The sequence below is a fragment of the Cyanistes caeruleus genome, chromosome 20 (assembly GCF_971803275.1).
Source record: "Cyanistes caeruleus chromosome 20, bCyaCae1.hap1.1, whole genome shotgun sequence".
NCBI lineage: Eukaryota > Metazoa > Chordata > Aves > Passeriformes > Paridae > Cyanistes > Cyanistes caeruleus.
This window is the reverse complement of record NC_141720.1, coordinates 7,382,243-7,404,473: the sequence shown is the minus strand read 5'-3', so window position 1 is coordinate 7,404,473 and position 22,231 is coordinate 7,382,243. Positions and strand designations below refer to the sequence as shown.

At 49.1% G+C, this 22,231-nt stretch overlaps 1 protein-coding gene and 1 long non-coding RNA gene across 4 annotated transcripts in view; one reads left to right on the top strand and one right to left on the bottom strand.

Annotated features, from left to right (window-relative positions):
• Positions 1–22,231, bottom strand: part of COL5A1 (collagen type V alpha 1 chain) — a 132,634-nt gene that overhangs the window by 68,994 nt on the left and 41,409 nt on the right. For all 3 annotated transcript variants that reach the window (XR_015278313.1, XM_086858824.1, XM_086858825.1), the window contains exons 5-8: positions 5,393–5,524; positions 3,608–3,754; positions 3,264–3,512; positions 111–263 (exon numbers count right to left, since the gene is read on the bottom strand). Coding sequence is in view for 2 of the 3 variants with exons in the window: in XM_086858824.1 (XP_086714950.1) it covers positions 111–263; positions 3,264–3,512; positions 3,608–3,754; positions 5,393–5,524 (681 nt within the window). In the remaining variant the exon portion in view is untranslated. The remainder of the gene's footprint in view (positions 1–110; positions 264–3,263; positions 3,513–3,607; positions 3,755–5,392; positions 5,525–22,231) is intronic.
• On the top strand, positions 263–3,259 carry LOC147649721 (uncharacterized). The gene is made up of 2 exons (XR_015278315.1): positions 263–1,114; positions 2,996–3,259. It is a non-coding gene; the product is annotated as an uncharacterized LOC147649721 (long non-coding RNA).

The window sequence follows — 22,231 nt, the reverse complement described above, 5'->3', positions numbered from 1 at the left end:
GAGTTGCACATGGGTAAATCCTTGGCTTTTTGCTCTAATTCTGTTCTAAATTATGGAAGGAGCAACATTTTGAAGCAGGATTTTCCTGGATGGAGCAGAAAGCCTCTCACCCCTTCGTAGATGGTGTCCTGGTTGGCCGGCATGCCGGGGCCGATGTCGGGAGAGGCTGTCCGGTCATAATAGCTGTCATAATAATTCCCATCATATTCCTTTATGGTTTCCTCAGTGAAATCCTTATCCAGGTCATCCCCTCCTTGAGCAGCCTGGAGAGGAAAGAGCAGCAGTGGGTCAGGCTGGAATTCTCTCCTAGCTGGGCATGCTGGAATATTATTAATGTGTTCTCTATTAAGGGGGGTGATTTTTGCAAAATGAGGGTGCTTTATAATAATAGTGACAAGGGAAAAACCTGGGGAGAAGTTAAATTCTGGAATTTTTAAGTCTCCAGTGACTTCTCCAACAGCAGGAAGACAGATGGGAGAATCTTCATGTCAAATATACACCCTGGCTTTCCCTGGGATTTCTTCACTGATCCCCAGTAAGACACTGTGAGTAGAAAAGCTGGAGTGAGGAAAACAAAACACAGCACAGAGCTCTCGTCAGGAGGATCCTGCACACTCCAAATGCCTGAAGAAAGAGGTAATGGAAGTTTCAAGCTCCAAATCCTCCTCGTTTCTCATGGCCTCGGTGTTGGAGACTCAGGATTATCAAGCCCAAGGAGTCCCACATCCGTTCCCAGATCTCAGACACACACCAACCCCACGATGTGTCACTGTGAGTGTCCAATTACAGCAGGAAATGTGGAAAAACCCGAGTTCACTCCTGTGAAAACCTCCTGTTTGTTTAGTCTGGGATCCAATCTGCGCCTGGGCTCATCCAAGGAGCAGAAGCTGTTACAAATCTGATGCCTCAGTCCCTGAATCCTGTCAGAATCCTCTCAGATGCCACGGAGCACAGCAAGGACATCCAGACAAGGCTCAGAATTTCCTTGCTGCTCTCCATCTCCCTGTGCTCCCAGCAGCCTGGCAGGCACAGGCCCTTGGCACCCCTCGCTCTGAGCAGCCCTGCAGAGAACAACATGTGCTGCTGAGATTTATTTGCTTTCTTTCCTATCCAGGTAATGACCAAAATAGTCCAGAAATTGAATTATTTCCAGGGCTTCCTGGAGAAATAGCTCCTCACTACTATGAATTCAAAGTCACTTCAGTGCCATCACAACTTTTTTCTGTACCAGAACTGCTCAGAACTCATAAATTGAACATCTGGGTCTAAATTCAGGAGGTGTTTGCAGAGGTAAGAGAAGGTGGGATTTAAATTTTAATAATTTAAATATATTCTTATATTATAATTATATTAAATTTAATATTTTTAGAATTATTTATTACATTATTATATTTTAATTCTAAAATTAAACTAAGACTAAGCCTAGAACTAAGGCAATCACCAGCCCACCCTCTCTTACCTCTGCAAACACCAACTGGCCTTGGCAGAAATTATAGTTTGGTAATTTTTCAATTAAAAAACTTGGAAAAGTCAGGATTATTTTTCTTTTGGGCTGGTTCAAATGGATCTGTTGCTATCACATCCCTCTCCCTTTTTGTCCTGGCTGAAACATTTCACCAGGTTTTGTATTTTGAAACCTTAAAACCCTCAGCTAAAAAATCTCATCCAGCTCTAAGGGTTTGGGGATAACAGCAAATTGCATGAAATGAATATCAGAAATGTCTGGTTTGATATTCTAATTGAGGTCCCCAGGTTTATTTGCATGGAAAAATGATATTAGGAATAAATGGGCAGTTCCCTGCCTGAACTTTCCTCCTCTATTTCCTTTCCTCAAAAACTAAAGTGGCCCTTGAAGCCACCTCCTTCCTCTTCCACTTTTTCATTTAAAGCCCCTCTATCCAATCTTTAATTCCTCTCTCTTAGAAAGTCCAAGCATGGCCAAAGGTTTTTGGCTCTTGGTCAGGAAACAGAAAACTTGCCCATCCGTGGGGTCCCTCAGGTTGGCTCCCTCGACCCCTGGAGCATTCTCCTCTTCTCCCTGTGCATCACTTTGGGCTGTCCAACTTCCTCCACCACATTTTGGCTGGAGAGGATCCCCCCTGCCCTTGGAGTGGCTGGATCTGCACCTGCCTCGCTCCAGCTGCTCAGATCTTTGCTTGGACACTTTCCCTGACACCTTTTCCCTCAAATTTCCATCTCCAGGGATCCTGGCCAACTTCTGCTTTCTCTTTTGCCAACCTTGAATTGTGACTGCTCCACAACAAGTAATTCTCCTGGAGAAAGTACCCCAAAGCTCTTCCCTGGGAATTAGGATGGGATTTGGAAGCATTATAGAAACTTGGAATGGTGTGGCTTGGAAGGACTTTAAAGCTCATCCAGTTCCAAAGCCTTGCCTGGGGAGAGACATCTTCCACTAGAGCAAGATTCTCAGAGAATTCCTCGTTATCCCACCATTGATTCCCTTGCTGCTGCTCCTGGATAATGAAGGATTTGCTCATTTGATGTCATTATTTCCTTGCTCCCTGTGCTCCCAGCACCCAGCTCCCCTAAAATTCATCTCAGTCTCAGCAACATTCACATTTGAGCATTGACATAAAGAGCGAGAACGGGGCAAGTCTTCAGCACAGGGGAGTCTCGAGTGCAGCATTTCAGCTGAAGGATATTGAAGCTTGGGAAGGTAAAAGTTAAATATTCCAACAGAAAAAGCTGTGGGGTCTGGGCTGATCCCAGCTCTGAGCAGATCCATGCACAGAATAAAGGGGCTCACACCAGGTGGACGCAGCAGTTTTGGAATCAAGGCTTTGTCCCAGTGTTGAAATGTTTAAAAAAAACCCCCAAACTGAAAAACTTAAAGATGCTTTTCAGTGCAAATGGCAAACTGAAAAATATTGATGTTCTCCAGCAAATCAACATTTTAAGGATTTATATTAATAACTTTGGGATAAAAGGCTTTTACTGAGATTTTTACAGCAACCCTTGTTTCTCTTTTTGTCAGACAACCACTTCACCCGAGGAAATGCAGATGTCAATATGAGCAGCTTTTTCCAGGAGAATAATCCTTAACCAGATTCTACATATCTGCATTCCCCACCCTGAAAAATCTGGAGTGAAAACATTTTACAAGAAACTTCCTCTCCTTGCAGCTGCCTGAACCAGTTACGGATTTACCATCTGGCCGCTCCCGTCTCCTTTACTTACAGGGCTATGAAACAGCAGATTTAATTAAAAATAAAAATAAATTAAAATTAATGAATCAAAATTACATCAGTCTCATTGTAGGTGACGACAGTGCTGGTGGGGAGTTCAGCTTCCACTGCATTTTCAGTGAGGCCACCCTGGGGATCGATTTCCTCGTTGTAGTTGAGATCCTCGTAGGGCATTGGGGTAAAATACTCCTCGTTGATGGTCTCGTAGTTGTACTCATCAACCAGGGGATCATCCACTGCTCCGTCCTCCTTGGGCTGCTTCCCAGGGTTCCCTCTTTCAGGGGCTGCTGTGGGTGCTGGGTAATCCTGTCGGAAATAAAACACCGCCGTCAGAGAAACAGAAACATTCTGCATCACCCTCCCCTTTAGAAAGGTGCATCACCTTCACCCCTGCCTCATACCTGCTTGGTTTCGGGTCTCTCTCCAGCAGCCACTTCAGGAGGGCTGGGTTTGGTGGTGGGGGTTTCTGGTTTGACAGCTTCATCCACATCCTCGTAGTAGGGGTACTCGTAGTAGTAAGTGTCACCTTCTCCCTCCCCGTCTGTGTACTGCAAGCAGAGGAAGAGAAGCAGGAAATGAGGTGGGAGCACCCGGTGTGTCCCTGCCAGCTCCTTTGGACATCACAGCTTCACTCTGCAAGTTTAGATGGGATATTTGGGAGCAATTCTTCCCTGGGAAGGCCTTGGAATGGGTCACCATTCCAGTGGGTCACCTGTGCCATCCCTCGAGGTGTCCAAAGCCAGGTTGGATGTGGAGCAAGCTGGGATTGCGGAAAGCGTCCCTGCCCATGGCAAGGGGTTGGAATTCAATAAGCTTTAAGATCTTTCCAACCCAAACCACGTCTCTATGATATTTTTTTAACCTTGGGCTGCTGAAACCTCCCAGATCTGCTGCACCTGACCCCCTGAGAGAGGGGCAGAAAGCCCTTGAGCCCCACAGCCGCTCTGGTGCCGTTCCTGCACTGACAGCATCCATGTGGCTTCCCATCCACCCTCAGCCTGCAGGCAGGAGGGCTTGGAAAAGCAGCTCCTTGCAGCCTTTTCCACAAGGAGTCAGTCATTCTTCAGCAAGACAGCCAAACAAAGGCGCTGGTTCCAGCCGGGCACGGCTCCGCTCCTCGCCAGCCCAGCTCTCGCTGGCAGCGGCCGCCGGCGCGTGGAGGAGTTATTCCTACATGGAGCAACACAGCCTCGGGACAAGCCAGCTCTTGTTGGACTGCTGGCTCTGAAAGAAGAGTTTTATTTTCTTGCTGCCACAGATTTCCACCGAAGTGCTGTTTTATTTGTCTTATTTATTGTTTCTCCAGAAGCGCTGGCGGAGCAGTCGCGGTGCTTCCCTGGGGCTGCGCCTCACCGTGAACATCCCAAAGCCCTGCTTAGGTGCTGGATTAATCTAATCCCAAAGATAAACTGATGGCATTACTGGTTCATGGGGATTCCCTGACCCTGCAGGTCTGGGCTCAGCTGAAAGCAAATCAGCCCAAGAGAGTGGCTCAGGATGCCAGACAGCCACTGCCACGAGCTGAGGCCACTTAAAAAAGGGCAAAATTAAAAAGGTGATGCTCATTAAAAATCACCCAGACATTTCTGACTGGGCAACAAAACATACAAATGCATCCTGCACCAGCTTTTTTTATTGTGTTTTCTTTTTTTAAAGAAAAGCCCTGGGGTTAACCCTTTGGACAAAAATTATTGGGCACAGCAGCTTCTAGGGATGACCTGGGAGCATTTCTGCCAAAATGAAATTCAAATCAAATCCAGGGGAAATATGGTTCTCCCTCCTTTAACACCTGCTGTTTCACAGACAAATATTGAGACAGAACTGTTTAATCCTTTTACAGGTCCAACAGTACAACTTGAAATCTAGAAACAGGTGCTGGTCTGGACAGGACAGGAGTGGAGCTGCCAGGGAAGGGCATTGATCCACACTTGGGTCACGTTGTCTCTCCTGTGTTTCTGAGCTCCAAGAGGATGCTCCTTTCATTCTTTGGAAATGGGAGGAGCTCAGAAAGAAGGGAACTCCCAAGAGCCAAACCCAAAACCTGCAAATCCTAAGAACAAGCTCAGTCTTGGATGCTGGAGAGGAACCGTGGGGAAGCTGAGCAGGAGGAAGGAGCCACGTGTTTGCAAGGGTGATACAAACCCAAATATTGGTGATTCTGCCCCAAACCATCCCGAGAGACTCACGTATTCATCCTGGTTGGGGTCCTGGGACTGGGGGGAGTCGGGGATGGCGGTGTCACAGTCGGGGCTGTAGTGCTCACAGTACTCCAGGGCTGCCCGCGGGTCTGCCACGATCAGGAGCTGCTGGATGTCACCCTGCAGGGAGGGGAGCACAGAGGGTCAGGGATGGCTGGGGACACCAGCATGAGGCTGCAGCCAAAGCCAGAAACACAAAGAAATGAAAAGCAAAACACGTGGCAGGGCCACCTTCCTGACATGAGCCAGGGGAAAACCTCCATGTCCAGGGAGCAGCTGCTTTCCTTGAGCTGCTCCACGAGGTGTGAACCCATTGTGCTTCATCCCCAGCCCCAAATCCACCTCCCCAAAAGACAAATCACCCAGTACCACAGCACTGACAGCTCCAAGCAAGGTAGGTGCAGGAAAAATAAGAGAAAAGAGCTTTGTAGCCCCTAAATCAGCAATAAAACAACTCCTTTCCACCTGGCCCTGTGCAGGGCTGCAGAGTCACCCTGTCCAGTTCCAAAATCTGCTTATTGGCCTCAAAACTTCTCTGCTTCTCCCAGCCCACCAGCTGGTCTCACATCATCTGTCACTCACATCACATTTTACATCTTGCCTCACCTCCATGTTCCACCCTCAGACACAGCGAGAGATTAGAAATGCCTCTGATAAACCCAGCAAAGAACCAAAGAGAGGATTTTTGTACTAAAAACCAGGTGCAGAGGAAGCTCATTAGGCACCAGGGCTGGTTAATGGAGCAGCTGCTCCCTGCAGCCACAGCCCGAAGGTCAGAGCAGGAATTGCTCTTGAGTTCCTGAAGAGCCACCACGCTGCTCAACCACGATGCCAAAATCCAGTTCATTCAGCAGACAGTTACATAAGACTTTACTACTTGGATGCTTTGAGCTGATACTTTAATTAGGAGAGGGAAAAAAATATTCCTATTTAATAATAGACAAACATGTCTAAAGCATCAGGGAGAGAAGCAGGAGCATTACAGCAAAACTGGGAGGATGATTTGGGCAGTAATAGGAACCAGAAGCTCCAAAGGGAGCCTGGCCAGACTGGCAAACAGCCCCGTGGAAAAGGATATTTTTGAAATTATGGCCCAAATCTGCCTTGGTGTCGCTGGATCATGGATGTGTCCCACTGACTTCCACCCCCAAAAAAGGGAATGCTGATCACATTTTAGGCAGAGATCCACTGGGAAGGGAAAGGAGGTCACCAGGAGCCCTGGTCACACCAGCCCTGGGGGGAAGGAGCAGCTCAGAGCTGCCTGGAGCTCCCTCCTCCATTCCCAGGTTGTCACTTCCCTCCCTGCAGCAGCTCATGAACATCTGGGCACCTCTCAGACCTACCCCAGCCACCCTTCAAGGAGCATTCACTGGAGCTCATTAGTCATTGTTTCCAGTGAATAACCTTTACAAAATTAACAGAGACCTCTGCAAAGTGGGTTTCAATTTTCCGTTTTTAAAACGAGAAACATCTTTCCTTCCCTTTCCTTTTTCTTTTAAATATAAATCCACTCCTGCTATTACTATTCCAGCTTTTTCTTTTGCAATGTAACCACCAAAACTGGGCTTAGAGTATTGGGAAAACACAAAATCCCAAGTGTTTTGCCTGGTAGAACATTTCTCTTTTCCAAGCAGCTCCGGCCACCACCTGCCCATGGCACCCAGGGGGGAGCTGGGCCATGGTGGGACCTCCAGGACATCCCCCAGCCCAAGTGGGGGCACTCAGGTTATAAATTACATAACCACCCCTGTCTCCAAAGGCACCCTAGGGCTCCAAACCTGCTCCTTTGGAATTCCCTCCAGCAGGGAATACCCAAGCCAGCCAAGGAAATCTGTGGATTTCCTTGATGTGAAATTTCCTTGATGTGATGTGATGATGTGAAAACCCTCCCAGCTGCTATTTGTGCCCACAGGACCTTGGGCACCCCTCCCTGACACCTCAGCTAAGCCATTTGTGCCCTTCTCTCCCTCAGGTGCTTGAAGCTCCCGGTTTTCCATGGGAAGATGGGAAGTGCCTGGCATTGTTGGGATAAGCTGAAATAAACCAGCCCCAAAGCAGACCTGGGACTTGTCTCCAAGAGGCAGGGGAGGCTGAAAAAGCTTTTTCTCCCTGATAAGGTTGGATTTACACCTCACGGAGAGCTGATAGGCTGCATCCCATAAGTGACCAGGGCTGGAACTGCGTTTCCTCAAGGAACAGATAAAGCAAGGAAAGGCATCTTGGCTAAACACAGTGCCAAAGGTTAAGCAGAGGAGAATTTGCTAAAGCTGGGTTTGTTTTTAGTCTCAGCTGATGGCAGCTCCTGAGCTATGGATGGGGAGAAAACCTTGATCCCACCCTGCTTCCCTGCAGGAGCCTGGGCATCCTCAGAGAGAGAGATCCTTGGAGAATACGGGAAAAAAAACCCGCCTGGAAATCCCACAGCAGAGAACTGAACCTGAACACACCAAAGGACAGCGTGGGCTCCATGGTTTGTGCTGAGTGAGAGGGGGAGGCTGAGCAGGGGAAGCTTCCTGCTCATTCTGGGTCAAGAACTTGGGAAAATCAGTGTGTAACTGAATAAATTTGGGATGCGGGGAGCGCCGGGAAAAAGCATCAGACGGCTCCGTCAGAGCCCACCACGCTTCACCAGCATCGCTCCACAGGCTGCTATTTCCCCTTTCCTCTTCAAACCCAATCAATCACCAAAGCTCATCCTTGTCTTCTTCCAGCGTGCAAAATCCAGGAGGCTCCCGAATTTGGGGCCCGAATGAGAGCCCCGGGGAGCGCCCAAGGCCCAGCACAGAGCCAGGGGCTGAGCAGCTCAGGGCAGGGGGAAGGAGCAGAGCTCAGCCCATTCATCTTTGTTTTAGTCCCAGCAAGCACCCAGCACTGGGGGATACCCCGTGCTAACACTTGTAAAAAGCAGACAGGAGTAAAAACCTTGTTAGCAAGATTCCCAGTCAATTGACCTCATCCCTCAGCGCCAAACAATAAAATGGGCTAATTTAGCCCGCAGTAAAAAGCCCCACTATCTGCACCTCACAAAAGCTGCACAAAGCTCTGCTGTCAAGAGCCCCATTTCTGTGATTTAAAAAGCCGACTTTAAATAGAGCGAGCCGCGCTGGGAGGTTCGGGAGCCTTTTGTGTCCTCTCGAGTGTGTTGCCGCTAATAAATTGTGCCCAGGGATGCAGGGATCTGGCTGGCAGAGGGGAGCCAGCCCTGCTCCCATTCCTCCCTCAAGTGTCTGTTTGTTTCCCTGTTTTGGTCACAAACCACCCCAAAATCCCCTTCCCAGTTGGATTTTTGCAGCGCTAACGAAGATCCCGTTAATCCTGCACATCTGTGTGGGACAGGGTTTTCTGAGAGACAACTTAAAAATGCGCCAATAAAGGGGTTTAAAGACCTGACCAGCTAAATCAAAGACTTATTTTCAAGTAATGAGTTATTTTAGGCAGGGAGCAAGACAGAAACACTCTGGTGTTGCTTTGTAGAAGTCACCAGCAGCATCCTCCAGCCACCCACACAGTGGGAAAAGTTCTTTTTTGGTCTGGCAATGAGTTGGGCACAAGGTTCAAGGAAGTTATCCAGTGACTGGAACACTTGGTAGCATCCAGAGGCTGAGCTCAGTTGTGTTTTGCTTGTTTAACAAAAAAAAAAAATGAAGCAGAGAATAAAAAATCTTGTCTTTTTTATTTTTTTAATTTTTTTTTTTTTTTAAATTTGCCTGCAAATAACCACAATCTCATCCATTAGTAGAGGCAGTGTTTAAAAAAAGGGGATAAATCACATTTTGGCCTTTATTGCTAAAACTTCTGGTGAAGAGGAAGAGGCAGGACAGCACATTTCTGAACAGGAGTGTGAGTTGTGAGGGTTTCATTTGCTCCACCAGACAGATGGAAGTGCTAACTGTCAGGACCAGTAAGGATCTGCCTGACATTTATGGTAAAGCCATTTATGCCTGATGACTCATTTGCTTTATGGATTAATTTCCATCAAAGCCAGTTTAACTCAACTCCCCAGCCAGCTCCCAGACAAGGCTGGAAAAGCTCTTTCTGGAGCATTTTTTAACACTTATTCTATATGCGTGCAAAAAATGTCACATCACTTCCAATGACATCAACTTCAGGAACTCGGAGGAATCGTTGTGGTTCAATGAGAAAAAAAAAAACAGCTGGGGAGGAGGATCAGAGTGACTTCATCTGGCACTGGCAGCAGCTCCCTGAATCCTGGGATTTTTCAGGGCTCCCATTGATTATTAACTGGACTCGGGTTAGGACATCACCCCAAAAGTCTGAGATTCCCTAAGAGTAAATCCTGCTGGATGTGCTTTTGGAAACTCCTGCATTTAAACTGGATAAACACAGGCCCAGGGTGAACAACGGTAACGTGAAATCTTCACAATTATTGGGATTTATCCTGACAAACTCCCTGGGTCCAGAACCCCAATCCCAGTCAGAGGCTGAAGAGGGGCAGGGGTTCAGTGCAGCTCCAGGATGAAGTGGAAGCTCAGCCTCCAAAATCCCTAATCCCTGTCCTGGAGCCAGCCTGGCAGCCCTCGGATATTCCACTTGATAAATCCTGTCACCAGCACTTCCCAAGGATTCTCAGAGTCAAAGTGCTGTTGGAGACATCAGCAAAGAGGGGCTCAGGAATCGCCACAACCCCAGCTCTGCCACATGGAAACCCCAAAAATCAGCAGTGCTGGAGGTGCTCAGAGCATCCCAGAGCCCTTCCTTTAAACACAACAGCTCCAGAAAAGCAGCAAAACTGCAGCAATGGGGTCAAACAAAGCCTCAGCATCCCCCCAGTCCCTGTCCCCCTGTCCTGAGCCCTCTCCTGGCCATCCACAGACAGGAGTGACCTCACCAGACAGAGCAGCCTGTGCCTGAAGAGCCTCCTTTGGGCTCCCAGAGTGGCTGCACTACAAAATTGGAAGGCAATTGTTGAAAGTTTGACTAAATAATAATAAATTAAAAATAACAACAAAAAAAAAAGGAGCTCACACACAGCCGTGACTCAGCTACAGATTCCTGGTGGTTTGGCTAAATCCAGCTGGATGTTTGTGTCCCATCCTGCTCAGAGGGGCTGCAGGGTTGGATGGGGCTGCTCTGCTGTCCCAGCTCTGGGGTTACCACAGGAACAGCTCCTGCTGCTCTGGGCACTCAGAGAGGAGCCTCTGCCCAGCCCTCTTTGGAAAATACAGCTTCAATTAAACAGAGCAGGGAGAGAAGTCTCACCAGGACTAAATGTGGCTCCAGACCCCCTTGAGGGCTGGGAAAAGTTTCTGGTTTTCACTGGATCTCTGTGTGGGGACTCCAGGAAACCCCTCAGCCCAGTCCTGCAGCCCCAGCCCAGCCAGGAGCATCCCTGATGTTGGGCTTGCAGAACACAAACACAGCAATTATCACAGCCCACCAGCCTCTTCCCCTGACCACAGCAGCAAGAGGGAAATCAGCCCTCTGGCTCGATGGTAATTAACCTCTCTGGTAATTTCTCAACCTTTCTATTTTACAATCCCTGGGAGGAAGCCAATTTCCCATCATGTGAGGATCCATGAGCTCGCTGTTCCTCCTGGCTGCTGGATTTGAAGGAATAAGGCAGGGGAGTGTGGTCCCCTCCTTGTCCCCTTCCCTGAACCCTGGGACTTCTCCCTGCTGGCTCCAGCGCCCAGCCCTGCCCCAACACAAGACCAAATCCTATTTCTTCCACCCATAACTGCTGGATCCTCGGGCCAGCAGCCTCGTGGCTGTTGTTTAAAATTAAATTAAGACTCATGCCTTAAAATTAAGGGGCTTTTTGGAGCAAAGGGCTGCTTGCAGAGCCCACAGAACACTTTAGGTCTGTCTGTGTGCTATCCCAAATCCAATTGTGGAGCAGTTTAGCAAGGACTCCTCACTGGAAGGGAAGGACAAGCCATTCCCTCAGAGGGGAACAAAAGCCAGATGGCTTTGCTAATTCTGGAAAGCTCTCCTGAAGAAGCTGTCGCTCTGCCAACACCCAAATACCAGTCAAGGACTCCATGGCAGGGCAGGAGGCACCAACACAAGGTTCATTTCCATATCCAAGGTGGATACTTCCCATCCCAATCCCAGAGTCAGTAACCCCTGCCCTAAAGCAAACACTCCCCGGCAGGCACAACCCCGAGCACCCTCTGAGCAGCTGAGGAGCCAGAGCTGATGCCAAAGTCCTTTTTTTTGTGAACTCAGAGCTCATTCCCAGAGGCAACACCCCCAGGATTCACCCCAGGATGGATTATTTACATGGCAGTGCTTTCCAGCCACCTTCCAGCTTCCCTCTCTCAATGGGGGGAAAAGATTTTCTTGCCTTCCCAAGTTTGTCAAGCCCATTAATCACGGCTGGCTCTTTCCTGCTGCTTTCCCTGGAATCCTCACCAAATGCTGACAGCCCCAAACCCCTTTGCTCCCTGCAGTTCCCTGTGACAGCTCTGAGCTCCCCCTCTCCTCAGCTGCCCCCTGCTCCCCTCAGTGTCACCTCCTGCCCCACAGCTTCTCCTCCAGGGACCAGGGGTGCCCTGGAGACAACAGAAAAATGTAAAAGCCTGACCAGGCTCAAATGGACATTTCATGATGGGGCAAGAGCCCAGGCCAAGCTCCAGACTCCCCTTCTACCCAGCACTGCTTCCACCCCAGCCACTTCACCCGAGGCCTCCATCCTTTCAGAGAAACACCCAATCTTTGAAGATCCCCAAAAGCTCTGGTGCTGCTTCAGCCTTCGTATTTCACCCTCCTCAGCCTTGCCCTGCCTGAGGGGCTGCAGTGCTGGGATGAAGCGTTGCCTGCACACCGTGTCCCAGAAATGAGCTTTGCTTCCACCACAGCAATCCAACTTCCCCAGCCCTCTGCCAGTGCCCAGACCTTGGAGATTGAGTCTTTGTCGAAAAATTGACCAAAAGAGTGGGAAAAACTCCAGCCCAGGCAAATTAACAATGTGTCATTTAATTCAGATGCAGGAATTTTTGGGACACGGGGCAGAGAGCAAAACAATCCTTGAGGCAGAGGCAGCTCAGAAAACAGGGAATGTTGGCAGGAACACAGGAAAAAGCAAACCTACAAAGTATTTACTGCAAGGCCATCCTAGCAGTGCATTTCTCCAGGGTTTTTTTGGGTTTTCCAAGCTGGAAGAGGCACTGTGGGAAGGGCAGAGCATCCCTCAGCAGGACTGTCCTACCCAGCCCTCCTCCATCCTGGCGCGGTGGGACAGAGCACAAGAGGCACAGCTGGGATTTCCTGTAGGAAATGGGAAGATTTAAGGCAGGGAACACAAGCAGGAAGAAGTGGAGTGAGGTTTGAGAGCCCTGTCCCTGCATCCCGGGCCAGGCAGGCCCCTCCCAGCCAGGGGACGTGTCCAGCTGTCCCCTGACTCATGTCTGGAGCTCCAAACCACCAGACGTGGGCTGTGAGCTCCCCTTCACAGCACAAAAGTGGTTTTTCAGTGGTTGTTCAGTGTTTGCTGCAGGGGATTCCACCAGAGAGCAGGAGCCACCCTGAGGAAAAATGATCCCACAGCTTCTGGTTTTCCTCCTGCCTGACATCAGCCCTGGGAGCCTGGTGGCATCACCACTGCAGCCCTTTGGGACCAAATATTGGCAAGATTTGGGTTTTCACTTCCACTTCACTTTCCCTGCTCAGCCAGCTCCTTCTCAAAACTGGATTTGTCTGCATTTCTCCTCCCCGAGCCCACGAGCTCCTCGGTGGGATGGGGAGGTACGGCCAGAGAGCAGCAGCCAAGCACTGGGGACTGCAGGAAAGGGAAAAGGCAGCCAAGGTGCCTTAAAAAAATAATAAAGCTGTTAAAAACACCCAGAGAGAGATATCCTTAAATCAACAACCTGCTCAGCCGCCCTGCTTGGCTATTTTTATATATTTATGTCTGTTGAACAAACCACAATTTATCTCCCGGGGTTTTTGGGTGCAAAACAATCGGTGCTGGCCATGGAAAGCAGGATGGGGCTGAATGGTTTCTGCAGTCCCAGTCTGGAAGGGAGGGTGGACTGGGAGAGGGGCTGCTGGGACAAAAGGCTGCTTTATATTCCCTCCTTCTCTCCACCCTGGCCAAACCCTGTGCTAGCACAGGCAAAAATCATATGAGAGGCAAAAATAATACCAGAGGTTTCTGCAGCTCTTTTGCAAAGAGGGGAAAAATAATGGCACAGTTCAGTTTTTTAAAGGGCAAAGAATAGAAAGAAAGGAAAGAAGAGCCCCCTGACAGCCCCACTTCTCTCCATCCCAATAAAGAGAGAACATCACTATAGGAAAATGAAACCTGAGAGCAAAGTCAGTCTTTATATTTGCAAAACGAGCATTTTTAAACTTTTCTTTTTTAATTGTGTGCTCTGAGCAGATGGCCTGAGCCCCCCCAGCAGATCAGAAACACATGTGAAGAGCCAGGAACCTGAGCCACAGGTTTTTATTAAACTGTAGTTCAAATTTCATCCCATTGAAGTGAATATTTTCTCTCCAAAGCAGCAGCTGCATGGTGGGTCACCCCTCAGAGGTGGTTTATAAATGTCCACACATGCAGCTGCCCCTGCCTGGGTGTTCCCTGGGTGCTGATAGCCCTGAGGGGTCTCAGTGATGCCACAGCCAGGTGGCTGAGGCTGATTTTGGCTCTCTAAGCCTGGATATTTGTCCTTGTGACACTTTCAGATGTCTTCAACCAGCTCCTCCACTGAGAGAGGATAAAACACCCAGATTTGGGTAATTCTGGAAGATTTCTGTCCCTGCTGCAGGACAGGAGCTGGAGCTGTCACCAGAGGTTCTCACTGCCCTGGGTTGGGAACCTTGCACTGGATCTAATTTGGATCTAATTAACCCATGCCACAAACCAGGCTTGTCTGGAAGAAATAACTGCTCTGCTGGCTTAGTTTGGAGCTGCTGGGCAAGGTGTCCCTTCGATTTCAGGGGCAGAAGGGGAAAAAAATAGGTAAAAAACCTTCCTGCAGAACACTCTCCCAAAGTGTCTCAGTTTTCTTTGGCCGCTCCCAAGCTCCCATGAACACAGCAAAGAGTCTGACCTGCTGTTCCCCTGTCCAGTTTTGATTGAGAAGGAGGAAACTCGGTTCTGAGAAGAGCTGGAAGGAGAGTTAGGCAGGTTTGGGGTGTGCTTGGCACAGCCAAACCACGTCCCAGGGAAGGGGGGAGGTGAGGTCAGACCTGGGTCCTCAGCAAAGCTCTCCTGTGTGGGGCATTAATGGGGCCTCCAGTCACAACCAGCTCATTTTTAACCCCCACAAGGAGCTCAGGCAGGGCTGGATCTCTCCCTACAAGGATCTTACTCAGAGAAAACACTTGGAGTAGAGCTGTTGTAGGCATTTCCTAGAGGGAAACACCTTCACTCTGTGTTTACAACTGTTTGTCCCTAAATATTCACCTCATGGGCACCAGAAACCACGTGGAGTGATTTCATCTGAAGGTTTAAAGCCAGCCATGAGGAAACTCTCTCCTCTCATCAATTCATTAGGATAACACTGCATTTTTTTGGCTGCTTTCCCCCCAAAATCATGCCCTGGGTGATCCCTCTGTGCAGCCGCAGGTGTGTCCGTCTATCCCAATAATTCTTCCATCTGATGGCTGATTTCAATCACTTGTGACAGGGAGAAGAGGCTTGGGATAATTAAACTGCCATAAATGTCATGGAAACAGACAGCTCAGGAAAAGAAATCATCCCTCTCATCTGATCAGACCCAGGCACGCACCAAACATCTCTTTAATGTCCCCACCACCCCTTTCATGTCCCTACCAGAAGCTGAGACAACCACGAGACACAAATTAGAAGGAATCCAGGCCTGACTAATCCCAGAGCATCTCTGAGCTTCCCAATTCCCACAGCTGCTGGAAAAAGATGAGCTGAGGCACCACAAAATGAGCAGTTTTCCTTGCCTTTGTGCCTATCCATGGAAAAAAAACCAAAACCCGTTCTCCTCAATTTTCCAGCCCCAAGACAGATGGAGGAAGAAAGGGAGCATGTCCAGGTCTCAGCTAAGGAGATTCCCGAGGGATTTCATGGGATACAGCAGATGCCAAGGGTCTGTGGATAGCTGTCAGCAGATCCAGGCTGGCACTGCCACCCAGGTGACCTCAGATGAGCCTTTCCAGTGGCTGCTCCGTCTGTACAACACACTTGGAATCATTCCTGCCCCTCCAAACACTGCTTGGAGTTATTTTTTCCCCTCTATGACCACACAGCAGCCTGGCACTCTGTGATTTCTGCCTTCAAACTCCTCATTTGGTGGCTCCAAATCAGCATTTATGTCATTCTACACACAAATTACAGCCCTAAGAATAGAGGCCCCACAATCACCATGTGCTCTCGCTGCTTTTGCATCCATTTTTATGGATGTGGTCCCTGAACAGCTGGTTTTTCCTTCTCCCCCTCCAGAGGGTAAATTCCTTGTGGAAATCCAGAGGATAACTTTGAAAGGAATCCTTGAAAGGCTGCTCAAAAGTGAATTTTCAGGTATTTTTTAATCAAGGCACCCTCCATCTGTTTATAATATTAATCCCAGCCCCTGAGAGGGACTTCATGGCAAGAGATCCCTCAAACCCCTGAATCTATGCCTCAGATACCTCTCCAGAATTCAAACATTGTTTTTTTTTACCCTTCCTTTAAGTTATTCTCTATTCCAGAGCTTTCACAAAACCACCAGTGTGAAAAACCCCCTCAGCAGCAGTTTTTCCAGCAGTTCCTTCCCATTATTTTCCAACAGGAGCTGATTTGGCTCAGGTACATTCACACGGAGTGGTTTTGTTCCCTAATTGAAGCATCAAGTCAGATTATGCTTCTGAAGCAGCAAATGAGACTATTCACCAAAAAAAAATCTCTTTATCCTTGCTCAAAGCATTTGCTTGCCTGGATATGCTTATGCAGGATAACTCAGGGAGCACCTAGAAATGGGATTTTGCAATTTTAACCTCATCTTGACAGACAGGAAAAGAAATTTCCATGCAGGGACAAAGCAATGGGTCAGGGTGACATGGTGGTGCTGTCCCTGAGAGCCACCCCGAGCATCCCATGTGCCAAGCAAGGCTCAATCCCACGGACAGCATCCCAAAAACCTCATTTAGACCCTCTGGAATCATGGCCTGCACATTGTGGGAGGCATTTCCATAAATGAGGAGAGGGTCAGCCTGACCTTCAGTGTCCAGCGTGGAAATTTCAAAAAAGAGAAAAGGAAAAGAAAAATCCCACAAAAGCCCAGGCCAGGCCTGTGCAAACTGAATGGGGCCAAATGAATGGCTGGCATTGTGTGCCCTGCCGTGCCAGCCCTGGAACTGGCACTGAACAATGCTGGGATGGGGAGAGCATGGGGCCAGAGGCAATTCTGAAAGAATCCCCTCGTTTTGTGTGCGGGGTACCCCGAGTAACGCTCAATGCCCTGCGCTCCACAGGCCAGGCTCAAAAAGAGATTTTCTCCATTTTCCTCATCCCATTCATTAGGGATCCCTGGAAGATTCCCAAGGCCCCGTTTCCCCTTGTCCTCCCCTGCTCTCTGAGCACCAGGTAGCCCAGGCCAGCCTGAGCTGTGCCACCACTCTCCAGCTCCTGCTGTCACCTCGCAAAGGTGACATCCCCAGCTCAGTAGGGCTCCAGCAGCCCCACAGCCCGGCTGCTGTCCCCATGCACAGCCCAGGAGCTCAGCAGGGCCCTGTTATCCAGGCTCCCCACGGGGAACTGCAGTTCTCCTTGGAGAGGAGGTGCAGTCTACAAAAACTCCAGGTAAGCCCAAACTCGAGGCTGCCCAGCCTGCACTTTGCTCCTGGTTCCTGCAGATCCCTGTTCCCGATTTCCTTCACCATTCCATTCAGTGCTGCCTCTCCCCACTCCAAACTCCATCCCCCCAGTGTCACCACCTCACCCAGGCCCTGCTCACGCCCGTTCCAAGTTCCCTCTGTCCCTCCAAATCAAATAATCAGCCAATAATCCGGAGCTCCAGGGCTGGCTTTTTACTGGAGGAGTTCTTTTTCCATGACATATGTGTGAACCATCAGGGATGGTTTAAAAACAGATTCCCCCTCATTACAAGCACAGCACAAAGCTGCTCCTTTGTGTCTTCCCCCTCTGCACCCTTCCCTGGCTCTGGTTTCACGTTGATTTATTTCCCTTTCATCTCTGGAAAATGAGGAATTCTGCTGCCCACAGGAGGATGGATACACCAGTGGATTGTGAGGGGGTCTCTCACCGAGGAAAATACAGAGTAAAGCAAAGCTTTTGGATTGAGTTACTGATTTGAGAGCTCACAGAGACAAAGTGGAGGCACTTGCTTGGGTTTTAGTGTTAATAAAGGGTGGCAGAGTCTGCCTGGGAGGTGTTGATCCCAAAGATCCAGAGGGTTTCATTCCCACCTCTGGCCACACAGAGGTCAGGGATGCAAAGGGAAGGAGAGGATTTGGGAAAGGCGGTGAACAAGAGAGGCTGGAGGAGCAGCTGCTCTTTGGACAGAAAGGGAGGGGGCAGGAAAGAAATCCTGAGATCCCAGAATGGATTGGGATGGAAGAGACCTTGAAAATGATCCAGTTCCACCTGGGCTCACTCCCAGTGCCAAAGGGTGGTTCTTGGATTCCAGAGCACATCAGGGCTTCCCACTCCCACCCCACAGCAGCTGAAGCCTCCTAAAAAACCCAAAACTTGCTTTCACTCCATCTTTTCCCCTCAGAGCTAAATTAATCTGGAAGTGGAGCTGCCGTTTCCTCGGCCCCACAGACAGGATTTCCACCCCCAAGATCCACCCTGAGCTTTCCTCCACACCAAGGTGGCTCAGGATCAAGGGGGTTTTGTGTGCACAGAGGATTTAATCAGCACTTGGAACATTTTCTGTCCCAGGAGGCGAACACAGAATCCAGGTTTTATGGATTAAAGGTAATGGGGGGAAAACAGACCTGGCTGCCAAAGTTATCTCGGGATAGAAGTGGGATTACACCCTCGGCTTGGGGAGATCTGCTGACACACTCAGAAAATTGAACTGAACACCGAATTTTGGTTGGAAAAGAATTTTCCTGCATCTGGCTGGCGACAATCACCCAACCATGGAGCAGGGACCTGCTGGGACCACCCGAGGAGGAGGCTTTGTGCAGGTTCCTGTTGCTAATTCCCACCACTGCTGGAAATTTTGCTGCTCAGGAAAGAGCTGGGAATGGAAAGCTGAGCTGGTGTGCAAACATAGGTGTGACACCTCTCCTCCACACACCTTTCTCCCTCTTTTTCCAGGAAACTAAAATGTGCCCTTTGCTAATGTTCACACCCCAAAGTATTTTTTTCAATTGGGTTTTTATTTTTTTGTCCATGAAAAATGATTTGGGTTTCATTTATTTCATGCAGCATCTGCCACCTCAAATTCAGCATTTTTAAAAAAAGTAAAATCTTCCCTTAGAGTTGGACTTGGATGATCTTTGGTGGGTCCCTTCCAGCTCAGGGTGTTCTGTGATTGTTTTTAAGCATTAAATCTGCATAGTTCCATGAAATAGTGCCCCAAATTTTCATCCCAAGTAAGGGAGCTGGGTTTGTGCCCCCTGGGGCCTGAAAATCAAGTACAAAGTTCATCCCAGAAATGAGGTTCTCCAAAGCAAACTCATGAATAACAGGATTGGAGGCAGTGGAGGCTGAGTATCCCCAGAGCTCGGATTTCACCCTTGGATTTTCCCATTCTGAGCATCCCCAGCTCGGATCTCACCGCCCTGAGCAGCAAGCTGGGAGAAGGGCACACAAAACCTGCAGATAAATTTGCTCCTGTGAGGCACCAAAGCCTCAGCAGAACCCTGCAGCGTTTGCAGCCATTCCAGAGCAGAGAACAGTGCCCAAAATTCACTTTCAGCACTGATTTTCCCCACACTTTCCCCTGCAGTGGCCAAAGCTCTGTTTGTTCAAGCAGGTCTGACCTCCTGAACCCCAGCCAGGGCTGGCTGTGTGTGCAGAACAACGAGCTCACGCTCAGGGACTTTTTTTCCATGTTCTTGCAGGGGATAGAAACCTCCCAGACACCCCAATCCCCATCCAATCTTCTGCATAAATCATTAGGAATCCCCTCTTCCAGCTCCCATCCCGGGGGGATGTGTTTATTGGGAACATTTCCATTTCAGCCCTCTCAACTCTGTCAGAGTGAGGACTACACCTGCACGCTGGGGATGTCTGGAGTGGGCTTGGATTTTCCTCTGGGTTTTGGCAGGCAGCCCAGACTGCCTCCAAAAAGAAAAAAAAAGGAATAGAAAGACCTCACCATGTGTGAGGAACATGTGTTTCATTTGTTCGGGCCTGAGTGACGAGGGAATGGGGTGAACATGGAGTCAGCCCAGAGGTTTTTAGGTTGGGAAGGAATTTTACTCTGTCCTGGTACGGGAAAACCTCCCTCAGAGAAGTGACAAAAGGCAGGAAAACAGCAAAGAAAGATCAAAATTGTAGAGAAGCAGCAGCTTGAGCACCGCCAGATTGACAACAAACCCTGACCAGCCTCATCATCCTCTTTCTCCAGCTCCTGGGGTTTGGCTCAGATGAGCCTTTACTTCCTACAGATTCACTGCAACAATCCAAACCCACCCACCCTTTTGTAAATAGAAAAGGATCTTTTCTTATTTACAGGCTTCTGCTGCAAAACATTAACTTTTATTCAAATAGGACTAATTGGTGAATAACCTCCCACGTAGAATGAGGTTCCCAAGTGAGCAGGGAAGTGGAACATGCCCTGGTTTGGGCCAGGGCGCCCTGTCACGCTCTGCTCCCAAAAATCCCTTTTCCATCTTGCTCAGGGATGCTGCCAAAAACGTTCAGCTGGAAACTTCTCCCCCAAAGCACAAGGATTTGGCTTTTCCCCACTGCTCAAGCTGAGGAAAATCAACTTTCCCAAACACATCCATTTGCTGTGCCTTCCCGAATCCCTTTGTGGTGCTTTTCCTGCCCCTGAAACTCCATCCTCGTCCCTGCAGATCCCCCTGTCCACACCAGCCCTGCAAACCTTGGAATGATGTCACTGGAGAGAGGAGCAGCTTTCCAGCATTACATCAGCCTGTCTGGGCTCAGCAATCAGCCTCCTGCTCCTCAGACTTTCCATGGAAGAAATCCATCCCCCTCCTCCCTCCTCCCATCCAAGGAAGGGGGAAACAAACTCCAAAGGGAGCCAGTGCTGGAAGAGTAATGACCCCGCACCTCCGAGCATCCATCACCCCAAACGAGCCTGGGGCTGCTCCTGCCAGCATTGAAACAGAGAACTCTGCCAGGGGGATGTCAGGAACAACCAGACACAGCTCCTCAAATCCCACAGAGTCCCTGGGGGGATGGAAATTGCTCTGAAGGATGAGTTTTGCTTCCCAGAGATCTCTCAGTTTCCCTCTGAATTTTCTGCCCCACTGTGCAGGAGGGACCCAGGCCAGGGGAAGGGGGTACAAGCTGTCCCCTCCAGGCCAGCAGGGATGGAGAGCCCTGCAGCATCCCCTGCCCATGGCAGATCCAAATTTCCCCTCAGAAATCCCTGCCCATTCCCTTTGGAAAATGCTCCTCCAAACCAACTCCGCTGCAGGAGCCCCTGGTACCCAACCATCAGGCTACAAATTGCTTATCTGAGGAGCAATAGCAAAAAAGGTGTTGATTTTCCACTGGCACATCCCAGCTGCAGTGACCAGGAGCAGCAGGAGGTCAGTGGTTCCTCAGACAGGGATGAGGTCCCACATCCTCCACCAGGAATTCCCCGAGGGCATTAATCCTGGATTCCAGGCCTAAGTGCCCCATTTCCTCACATTTCCCACCCTTCGCCAACAAAACCCTCCACAGTGCCATCATGGCTCAAAAACTGCCCAAATCATGGAATTCCAGACTGCTTTGGGTTGGGAAGAACATTAAAAATTCATATTTTTCACTCCTGGTGGTGATGGTGGCACCTCCTAAAACTGGGCCTTAAATCTGGACAAACTCTAAGACCACGCAGCTTCCTAAGGCTGATGTTTCACTTGGCACTCTGAAAAGATAAATGATAGACTGCAGGAGTGTTTGAAACATCAATAAAAGCACTTTTATGATCTGTTTGAACAATAAAGTGCTTTGTAAGCTATCAGAGGCCCGCAGGCATTCGATACCAGCAAACTGCACTAATTATCCACACATGCCAACACAGTTGCTTCGACAGTTTATGAAATGGAATTTACCACTGACCAAACCAAAAAAACAAACAATCCACAGAAAAACCGACCCAAAAATAAAAAAAAAAATTAAAAAAAAGCCAAAAGAAAAAGTGTATTTTGTAATCATGACTAACGAGGCTCCATCATTACAGGCAAGGCTGACCCAGTCACCAAGCTTGAGTGCAGGCCAGATGGCTGAACCTGCAATTACCCAGCGAATCGAAATGGAAAACAAGAGTTTCAGCAGAGTGTATGCAAACAATCCAGCTGATGTTTCCAGCCATGCTCTCACTTTCCTCGCTGGCACCTGGCACGGAGGGGTCAGAGGAGCCAGCGCCAGTTTGGGGTGGAAATGAAAGCACAGAGTCACTTCTACAAGCCGGTTTGCAATTCTTATTCTGGCCCAGGTGCTGCCTCTCCCTCCCTGATAAAACCAGATGACGTCCCTGGGCACCTGTGTAAGGTGATGCTGAGGCTGAGGTGTTGCCAAACGGGGCCAAATTTCACATTTTTGATCAGATTGACTGCATCGCTTGGACTCCGGCCCCAAAAACCTCCCCATTAATTGCAAACCCATCCAGAGGCATAATCCTCAATAATTGCAGACATTTTCTAGGCAGCACTGCTCTCCTGGAAGAACCCAGAGCTGTGATTTAATCCATATGTCTCAAATGCACCGTTTTAAAGAGGATCCTTTGGAAAAAAAAAAAAAAAAATTAAAAA